The 10829-nt window shown below is 43.9% G+C and overlaps 1 protein-coding gene across 5 annotated transcripts in view; it reads right to left on the bottom strand.

The window, feature by feature from the left end:
* LOC105567695 (muscle M-line assembly protein unc-89) overlaps nt 1–10829 on the bottom strand; it is a 39918-nt gene that overhangs the window by 14347 nt on the left and 14742 nt on the right. For 3 of the 5 annotated variants that reach the window (XM_012022761.1, XM_012022762.1, XM_012022764.1), the window contains exons 8-19: nt 8556–8648; nt 6964–7128; nt 6646–6783; nt 6082–6574; nt 5473–5730; nt 5098–5133; nt 4115–4360; nt 3894–4035; nt 2974–3371; nt 1968–2872; nt 1258–1837; nt 269–418 (exon numbers count right to left, since the gene is read on the bottom strand). In XM_012022761.1, the coding sequence (XP_011878151.1) occupies nt 269–418; nt 1258–1837; nt 1968–2872; nt 2974–3371; nt 3894–4035; nt 4115–4360; nt 5098–5133; nt 5473–5730; nt 6082–6574; nt 6646–6783; nt 6964–7128; nt 8556–8648 (3604 nt within the window). The remainder of the gene's footprint in view (nt 1–268; nt 419–1257; nt 1838–1967; nt 2873–2973; nt 3372–3893; nt 4036–4114; nt 4361–5097; nt 5134–5472; nt 5731–6081; nt 6575–6645; nt 6784–6963; nt 7129–8555; nt 8649–10829) is intronic. The other 2 variants (XM_012022763.1, XM_012022765.1) reach the window with 2 other exon arrangements.

The raw sequence follows: 10829 nt of genomic DNA, 5'->3' as shown, positions 1-10829 counted from the left end.
AATACTTATTTTTATTATCTATATAAAGATAAGATGACGCTAAAATTTTATCTAGATAATCATCTATGTAATTTTATTTAGATAACAGCAAACACTGGGTATAAAAGAGTTTATCCTAGCGTGTAATGAAACCCTTATCGAAGCCTGTGACGTCACGAATGCCGTAATTGTCAAAGCCTTGTCGTTGCGGATGCAGCAAAGTCAAAACTCTGCGCTTCTCACTCCTACGCACTCTAATTTAGCTAGTCAAGTTAGCGCGCGTGATTACCTTCCGTTCCCGATTCTTCTGCATGCAGAGTCTCTTCCTGCGACAATTGTTCCTCCACCAAATTCTTCGTCTGCGTCTCTTCCATTTTCACCTCCTCGGCTTTCTCTTTCGGAGGCTTTATCTTTTCGACCTTCTCATCTTCCGTCTCAGCTACGGAAGTACATTCTTTCGAGTCTTTGCGGTGACGTGTTTTAAGACGCGATGTGTCAACATGTTATGACATTTAGAGATTCAAAAGAATTAAGAAAATTTGAAGAATCTCGGATAGCAACGCAAAACTGATCTTGTAATAATCTACAAATGAATCGAATACAGAAGGAAGAAAAACAGAGAACGCATTTTGCGTCAACGTCAATAATGTGACGCGTCGAAAATGGTGTTCCTCCCTTTCGTTTAAGGAAATCAGGAGAATTCTTTCTACACACAGATCTTTTACACAACTACAGAAACTATGGAAAAAAAACATCTATTAGAGGCCGTCGATTAAAGGCCTTGTCGTTAAAGGCCGTGTAAAAAATGCCCAAGATATCACTTTGGGAGAACGTATAAGTGAAGAGGAAACGTACGGCTTTATAATACATTTAGTACTTACTGAACGTTGTCGAAACACGACGACTTTAACCGCTGCGATTTCTCAAAAATTAGAAATATATGCTGTTTATTGCTGATCATCGTTCCGACATGTATCACGGTATCAGACTGTCGTAAGATTTTCTTAACTCTACCAAAATTATCCTCGTGTTTAGCTCTAGAACTCGCTTGTAATATCAAACGTGATTTCTCGGTTCTAAAAGAAATATTGCCGCTCTGCAAATTGTGATATACCGATCGTTTTGCCATCGTGTTGCGCTAATATATTATTTCGTTATTCTTTTTATACCAAACTTGACACTTCGCGATACGACAATTTTGTAGCCAGATACAAACTCGCGTTGAACGGAGTCGAGTTCCAGAGCTAGGGAAGAAGATGAAGAGGCGCGGAAACTTACTCATCACGATAACTTTGCTCTTGCTGGAGACGAAGCCCAGCTCGTTCTCCGCCCGCACCTCGTACAAGCCACCGTCACTGCCCTTCAGCAACGTCACCGTTAAATCGTAGCTCTCGTTGCGCTTGCTATCCCTGGTGATCTTGATTCTGGCATCTGCTGACACCTCCTCACCGTCCTTGTACCACTTGACCTCCGGATCCGGCGTGCCGGACACCTCGAACGTCAGCTTCAGCGTCTCGCCCTCCTTCAGTCTCTGGTCCGCCAATTTCTTCAAAAGCTTCGGCCGAGTATTCACCGTCAGGTTGGAACTGCTCGAGTTCTCGCCATACTCGTTCTGCACCTTGCAGGTATAAGTGCCCTTCAACTCGGTCTTCACCTCCTTGATGATAAGTTTGTAATTGTCGCCTTCTTCTACGCGAGTGTACTCCGTGCGCTTCTCCGTGATTTCAACGTCGCCCAGGAACCAATGCACGCTCGGTTTCGGGAAGCCCTCGACCTCAACTATGAATTCAACGTTCAACTCGCCCTCGTTCGCGCTGATGTCGCACAGTTTCGTCTTGAACCTCGGTATACCGCGCACCTAGCGATAATATCGTGAAGAATCACGCAATTAAATAAATAATTGCAGAATTTACTGTTAAATTTCAAATCAATTTTATATTTATAAAAGATTTCAAAATATATACAGATGACAGGAGCAAAGTACATACCCTGACTCTCGTCTCGTCTGAGATGGTCCCATGCTTGTTTATCACCTCGGCCTTGTAAACCGCCGCATCTTCCACCTTTGCACCGCCAACCGTGAGTATATAATTATTTCCGTTTTTCGTCATCTTCGTGCGGTCGCTCGCGGTCAAAAGCTGCCCGTCCTTGTACCAGTTGACTGTAGGTTCCCCGTCCGACTCCACCTCGATCAATAGGTTCAACGTATCGCCCTCGTTGATTACTCGTGGCTCGCCCAAGCCCTTCTTGATCTTCGGCGGGCATCTGATGCCGACTTTCCAGATCTCAGTCGTCTGATTGACGTCATTTCGCGCGACAATCGAATACGAACCGGCGTCGGTCAATTTGGCGTTTTTGATCACAAGCTTGTATGTGTCGCTACCCTCCTTGACGATCTTGATACGTTCGCTCTCTTCGATCAGTTGACCGTCCTTGTACCAGGTCACTTCCGGCGCCGGGGTGGCCTCCACTTGCACCGTCATCGTGCCGGTCTCCTCGATGAGGATTATCATATCTGACTGCTTCTTCGTGACCTTCGGCGCGGACTTGACGATCAGCTCGATCTGCGTGCTATCCTCGCCGAGATCATTTTTCGCCTTGATGGTGTAAACGCCAGCGTCTTTAGCGGTGACCTGTTTAATCACCAATGACAAGGACTCCTCGTCTTCCCAGAGATACTTGATTCTACCACCGGCTATGATCTCCTGCCCATCCTTGGTCCACTTGATGTCCGGCTTGGGATAACCCTTCACCTGCAGATCTAACATCGCGGAGCCACCGGCGCTCACCTCGGTCTGCTTCGATTCTGTCTGGAGTTTCGGCTTTTCTGGGTCCTTCAACAATTGATTCACCGCACCCTGCACCGTCAGTTCCGCGCTGCAGCTAATGTTACCTACGTATTCGAGAATTTTCATAAGGTAATGTTAATATAATATATTCGTGGTGGCAATATTGAGTTAATATTATTAATTATCACGTAACGTTAATGTTTACCTGTGCTGGTCTGTGCCACGCACGTATAAAGACCGGCGTCCTCAGGCTTCACATGCTGGAACACCAGTGCCAGTGTGTCCTCGTTATCCTTGAAGAGAACCTTAAATCTCTCCTCAGGATCGAACGTCTGTCCGTCGCGCTTCCAAATAAATCGTGGCTCGGTTCCAAGCTCGAGAAGACCTTCGGGAAGACCCTGGAAGAGTGGCTTCTCGTCTGTCACCGTCACGATCGCCTCGCACGTAGCCTCGCCGTAGCGATTCATAGCCGTGCAGGAATACTTTCCAGCGTCCTGTTTCTGAACGTCAGCGATAACCAACTCGTAAAATCCCTTTTCGGCGTTGTCCCGGATAATTTTCACGCGTTCGTGCTTTGCGTCGATCAAGGTGCTGTCCTTGAAGCTGAGAACAATTTTTTATGTATCACTTTTTCTCAGACAACACACATTTGAAATAGATGTCCCAATTTTTTCGGATTCTTTCTAATGTGCATGTCTTAAAAAATTTTGCTATTTAAGTTAAAAGAGTTCCCTGTTCTGTTTCATTTAAAAATAAATTTTAATCTTTATTTTTAAAATACAGAGGAAAAAGTTAAGTTAGAGTTATGAAAAAAAATAACTGTAACCGTAACTTTGTTACAAGGTAACGAGTCACTTCCCAAGCCTAGTAAGATAGTAAGTTTTCAACGTCCAAGTTGAATCGCAAATCCTTTTTCGCAACGATTACACGATCTAACAATAAATTTTCCACTAAACAGATTTCACTCCAAGGGCAATAAATTCATGGTGGAACCAACGGACAATGCTTATTAATTTAGTAGAAACCCCGCTGTCTCATATTAGGGGCCTATCTCATAATAGAGGACTCTCCTCTATAAATTTTACAAATAGAGTAGTCTCGTATTAAAGAAAGTTTGAAGCTTACAATTTTATTTCCGGATTAGGATCTCCCTTGACTTTAATCATGAAACGTAGATAGGTGTTCTCGAGGAGCTCGGTGTCCTTCAGACGCACCAAAAAGATAGGGCCGTTCGCTTCTGCTCTTGCCTTCTTCTCCTCCGGGCTCACTACGATGTTTTACATCAGTTAAGAAACCCAAATTATTCGCCGTGTTTGGAATTAACATCATAATATCGTACAACTTACATTTTTGAACCACCAATTGGGCGGTGCACGTCGCTTCACCGTTTGTATTCAGGGCACGCGCGATGTATATGCCGGAATCCGACTCGTGAACGTTCTGAATTTCAAGCTTGCACGTGTTGTCGGCCAGCGTGGTGGTGACGCGATCGGCCAGCTTGTCCTCCATCGGCTTATTATCCTTCAACCATTGTATTCTGGTGGTCGAGTCGCTGGTTAACATAGTGCACTCGAAAGTGGCAACTTCCCCGGCTACAAAAAAGCAATTCGAATTAGCGCGAAGCAACGATGCGCCGTGATTCCGAGGGGAATGAGAATGGTGAGAAGCGAGTCCGTCAATTCCGATACGACTGTCCTGTATCTAAAATATTCGAAATAAATAGCGTCGTTATACTTTAATGCGATTCCCTTCTGCGTCGAAATAGGGAGGGGTACAACAATGATTCCGAAATGGGGTTTAACGTAGTTATTAAAAGTACGACAACATACGATCTGACTGTTACATGTACATCAAGTGTGATCGACACACGACACTGCTCTTGACATCGTGATTTATGAATATATGAATGTGCATCGGGTAACAAACTTTAAGAGACGAAAAACATTGCCATTTGACATCTGACAAAGAACTCAATTTGCTATAAGAAACCTGGCGAATATAACATACATATACATAGATATATATTTCTAAACAAATGCCTTGATGTCGCTGTACGATTGAAGAAGCAATACAGTGTGGAGATATGTCGACTGTCTGTAAGTGTAGAGGTGATGTCGGTATCAGAATAACGTGTGAAATGTAAGTGTTTAGTGTAGATATTGTGTATAGCGAACATCTATGGTTTAGCGGTGAAGCATGTTTAACCAGCCACGTAATATTACGCCTAAAAGCGGTTTGCTCTATTGGCTATAAGAAGAACACGAAAAGATACATGGAAGAAATGTAGAGAAAGTGCTGATAAACTAAAGCAAAGTACGTGTCACTTTACCTATGGCGTGTATCAATGCCTTTTTTGGTCGCATCGCTAAAACAATAAAAATGTATCTTATGCCTTGTGATAATCGAAGAGAGAGGTGTATTAGCCGATCATTTAAACGCTACTTTCGCACGTCCCGGATTACAAGTTAACGATAATAAAAGCGAGACTATATTTCGCGCGGTTAAAGAAAGATCTGGGTGAAAAAGTTTCAAGACGGGGAGGGGTTTTTCAATTTTCCAGACAAGGGAGGGCTTCTCGGTTTTTCGTCTTGGAAACTTTTGTTATCCAAATTTTTCTTTAACCGAGCGAAGCAGCCCGCTCTACCCTGTAATTAACAATATTACAACAATAATGTGATTCGGGGCTTTAATGTCGCACACTTACGTTCCACACTGCATCCCTCTATCGTCTTGATAAACGCCGGTTTGCCGACGTCGGTGTCAAGAGCGATTCTGGCAGTTCTGCTTTCGACGTGCGAATCCGTTGCCATACCACCGGCGATCGCAGTCTCGTAGGAAGTCGTGGTTTCTGACATCCGACCCATTCCTTGCGACGAGGAAGACATTCTCGTCTCGACGGCGGACGCCGCCGATTCCGTGAAGGAGGACACGCCATGACGACTGCTCGATATCGATGAATACTCTACAGGGATATTAGTCGGGGACTACCTTACTGCTTGACATATAGTACGTTCGCAGGACTCGGATTAAAAAGCTCGAAATTATTCTCTTTCTCTGCGAGCACCATGCGAGATGGCGCGAGATTTACCACTGTGTTTCAACACAGCGCGAGACACGGGTCCTCTTTTTTTTGGCCGACATTCTTGAATTTGACAAGTAAACGAATGTATAATAAGCGTTGCAGCTACACATTTTCGGCGCAACATCGATTTACATCGCCAGCTTTAACGAGCTTCCGCATGCGACACCGAATTAAGATAAACGATTTCTACCGACATGAGTACTTGACGATTCCATTAACACACTCTCTCACCTTCCACGACTTTCGCAGAGGCGCTGTATCGACTCGCAGAATATCTTCGGGACATGTCTGCTTGCGCTTCTTCGACCCTAGTCTTCTTTACCTCCGACGTGTCTGTTGCGCCCACGGAATCCTTCCTCTTCTCCGCAACTTTCGTGTAATCCTTAATATCTGCGCCCGCCTTCGCTTCTTCCTTCGGGTTACCCTGGACTTTGGGCAAAGGGTTCGCGGGCTGCGGCGGTTCGACCTTCACCGGCGCCGGCTTCTCGTCGCTCTTGGGCTCTTCCTTGCCTTCCGGTACTTCTTCGGTTACTTGAAGATCGTCCGCTGCGTGCTCGGCGAGAGCGACCAAATCGCTCGCGTACTGACGAATTTCCTTAAGCCAGCAGGCTTTCACGGGATCCTTGTGAGCCACTAAAGTAATTGGGTAATTGGATACAGCCGGATTGTGCAGTTCGAAAGATCGTACGTCGTCGGGATGGTCCTTCACTTCCACTTCCGGCAACTGAAACGAAGCGATCGAATTTATTATCTTGTCTTACGCGCGCCATTGCAAATGTCGCAATCATCTCTTACTCGAATAATGTCTTTTAAGATGAAAACTGATCTATCCTCCGATATCCGTCTGACTTTGCAAATGAGAATTCGTGCTTTGAACAGAAACAAGTATCTTTCTTTGCTCTTTCCTTCCTTATCAATAACCGTGTACCATTCCTGAAAGCATAAAATTTTTATCTAATCAGGAATTTAATGTTTTACGATTGTTAAAATCCTACTCGTTTCTGTCTAATTATCACAAGAAAAGATCAAGTTCGTAGGAAGGGATTTGTCTCGATTTTTCATCCTTCCGCATTTTCCAATTCCCTTATTAGCTTCTAACACACATATACCTACGTGCGTGAGTAATCTACCAAGTTTGTGAATGTTTCCCTTGTATCCCTCGATATTGCTTATGAATTTATTGTCGGTCGCCCTATGGGGGATTCCTAGCATCAACTCTAGCGCCTTCTGCAAGTCGTCGCAGTTTTCGCCTAATCGGGTCGAATACTTCACCAGCTCCTGCAAAGGCAACACGCGCGCGCAAATGCGCTAATTAATTTCTTCCTGTATAAATGCAATCGTCCCCGTCACAAATTCAACAACTCTGTCGCGGAGTAAACCGAGATGAGACTTATATCAGTCCGTCTACGATCCCACGAATTCACGCAACGTCGCGACTCTCATCCTTGGACCGATTTAACTCGTACACTTCGATACGATTATTACCGTCGCAACTTTCCACGCTTGCACCTGTTTCGTGTTAGCATAGAGTTTTTCCATAGAGCTAAATCGTGACTCGATGGATAATCTGCTGTATAGACGAATGCGCGCTTTTAGCTTGCTAAATCCGTACGACGCCCACACATTTCGTACAGACACAAACGCGAAGCGTTCTATAGCGTCGTTTTTATATAGAGGACCCAGATTTATCGAAAGACACATTCTTCGACAAATCCGGCGCGATGCCTTTTTAACACGAACATTTCCGGCGGTGTCTAATTACGTTTTATACGAGAGGACGAAAGAATTTTTAATCGCGGGAACGGAAAGAATTTAACGGGGGTAGTGCGATTATATTTACCTCTAAATTTAACGTTCTAAATTTAAGAAACTTGTTGATGCCGAAGTAATAATTAACTGCGGTATTATTTCAGACTCTCTTCCAAATGTTTACTACGCTTATTTTAAAACACATAGTCGTTAGAGCGGCGGCGGTGCTATCAACAAACAATGTATAGGCCAAAAGCTATTAACTGCGGTTCGTTCTTGCTCATACTTCAATGTAAAAGTTGCCGCCTTCACGTACATTCTCCCGGGCAGCTGGCCCACTTGCTAATAATCTACTTGGCTTAGAATGTCGCGACGAACACTGTCTAAATACTTGAACAATCTCGACGTACAAATTGTTGGATTTAGAATCCTCTGTACTAGTTACACGGCAAACATTAAGTGCAAATAGAAATGCGTGTATAATTAATTTCACATTCCTGACAGGTGCGCATTAATTTTTTTTTGAACGATTTAAAACAACGCGGACGATTCGCGTCTCGATCTGCGACGTACACTTCGAATGAATGGCTGCGATAATTATGTCGAGGGGACACGATTTCAAGGCAAAGTGGAAAGCGCTTTAGCGCCGCGCTATTTCCGTCTGGCGCAATAAAATTCGAGTGGAAATATAGGTCGCGCTGTATGTCTATGCACTCAGTTGTCTCGTATTGTTTCGTTACGCGCCGATTTCGTCAGCTAAGAAAACAGTGGCGAGTGTGCAACATTCTTGCACTCACTTTAAAAAAATCTCGTTTCGAATCTAATCTCTTCGAAGATCCTGTCCAAAGTTCGCAAGTTAATGAGGAGCCTCTGTTGTTTCGCGAGTGTTGGCTTGAGATCATGAGACAGATTCCTGTGATCGCAACGAAACGAAAGTGAAACGTTGTTTTACGTACCTTTAACAGGAGCTGGTAGTCGTTTATGCGTTGTATCGGGAGCTTCAGATGTTCCGATATACTCTTGTCGTCACCCAGAGTCTGACTCAACTCCTGCAAGAAACGAAGCGACGCACAGTGGTCAGTTTGACCGATCTGAGCGGTGATAATTATTAAAGTATCCAAATCGACCTTTATTTATAGAAATACGTATATACGTTTATTTAACGTTGGAATTAAATAATATTTACACAGAAATAAAAAATAAAACTCAATTTTATTACAGCTTTTAACGCGTACTTATAAACAACAGGCAAAAAAATTTTTTTGTTATATACATAAAGAGTAACAATTCTAGAATATATAAAAATTAAATGATACATATTTAGAATTATTAAACATATATTTTGTCAACTTGGAATAACAATATAAAATAGTGAGAAAGTTCTAATCACTGTCAGTGTCGTAATTTAGATTATTAATAATAGTCGTCGAATGATGCAGCTTTCAGCAGAGCTAGCTAGCACTTCCTTGGGTAATGTAGCACTTCTTTTGATGTCTTTGCTTCTTAAACTTGTTATTATGGGATCTGACGAAATAAGAAACATGTGAAACATATCTTCTATAGTCTCTTTTCTAGAAAATTTTCTTGAATGAAACTCTCTGTATCTTTTAACGTCCTTATTCCGTGCTTCCTGAGCTTCTTCGGACATCAGTCCAATTGGTAAAATTGCTGTGTTAATTATTTTATATTGTTATTCCAAGTTGACAAAATATATGTTTAATAATTCTAAATATGTATCATTTAATTTTTATATATTCTAGAATTGTTACTCTTTATGTATATAACAAAAAATTTTTTTTGCCTGTTGTTTATAAGTACGCGTAAAAATCTGTAATAAAATTGAGTTTTATTTTTTATTTCTGTGTAAATATTATTTAATTCCAACGTTAAATAAACGTATATACGTATTTCTATAAATAAAGGTCGATTTGGATACTTTAATAATTATCACCGCTCAGATCGGTCAAACTGACCACTGTGCGACGGTACGAATGATCGGAACGTTCGGTTTCATCAACATTTGGTATACAGACAAAGTGAATGCGTAAATTCTGAATAGAAAACAAGTTCCCTTAATTAAAAACGTTAATTGGTTCACATCTTAGCCTCTCTTCACCGAGATTTCGAGAGTCCCTTCATTATTCTTTCGCAATCTGTCCTGTGCGACCTCGGATCGGAGCATACGTTTATCTACTTACAACCCTCTCCTGATAAATTTAATATCGAACTCGAGTAGTGTCTCTCGCACCATACACTGTCATCGATATTTTCGCATCTCTCAGCTTCACGAAGCGCGACTCGTAATTAGAACGATTGCGAGATTAAGGGAAATGAGAGGTCACAGCGCGGTTTCTGGGCTGACAACGAAATCGATGCGTTTCAACGGCGGTTCTCGCGTCGCAACGCACGAATTTGCCGACACCGTAATTCGACACCGGGGGGGAAGATTTGGCATGAACACGCGTATTTTTGGACGTGTGACTGGATTTTACATGCAAACGTGTGTGTCACCCCCGCAGAGCGCGTGGCCACCGCGTTCGCACGTTGGGCCGACGGCGACGCGCGATTGACGTATCGCGGGTACCGCGACACTTGGAGAACGAAGAACGCAGAACGGAGAACGCAGAAACTGCGTATCGCCGTCGGGCCGCGCACCTTGAACGAGGAGGGACCACCCTGAGATCGCTACCCGGTCGTGGTATTTCGTCGAGGACCCCTCGGTGGTTGCCGCCAGGGGTGCCGCGTGGCTGCTCGCAGACGCAGACCGCGCACAGGAGCCCGGCTCCTGCGATCAGATTCCTTGGATCGCGCGGAGATTCTCACACACGGACGGTGTGGTGGTCAGTGGGTCCGCGGTACTGAGGAGGAATCTTCGGGCGCTCGCAGCCGCCGCTGCGGCACACTCGGAAGACCAATACGGCAACGGCTATACTTAGACGTCGGACGATTTCGTGTGCGACTGACCACGCGCGAAAACAACACCAAGATTACGCGAGGATCATCGATACACTCGGTCCCGAGATCCGTCCTCCTCCCGCGCCTTTTGGACGGCCATTTCTTTCCCTTTATTCGCCCTCTAATACGTAAGGGACGCGCCAGTTATCCGCGGAAGAAGCCGCAGAGAGGCGATAAGAATCTGAAATATCTTGCTCGATTAAAATAATTTTTCAGGCAAGCAGATGAGTCTCATCGAGCAGCGGCTCTCCTGATCGTTCTAGCAGATAACAAAA

Source organism: Vollenhovia emeryi, unplaced genomic scaffold, assembly GCF_000949405.1.
Source record: "Vollenhovia emeryi isolate VEMERY1.0 unplaced genomic scaffold, V.emery_V1.0 DF939135.1, whole genome shotgun sequence".
In the NCBI taxonomy this organism is placed as follows: Eukaryota; Metazoa; Arthropoda; class Insecta; order Hymenoptera; family Formicidae; genus Vollenhovia; species Vollenhovia emeryi.
The sequence above is the reverse complement of the archived record's forward strand: the minus strand, read 5'-3'. Positions and strand labels throughout refer to the sequence as shown.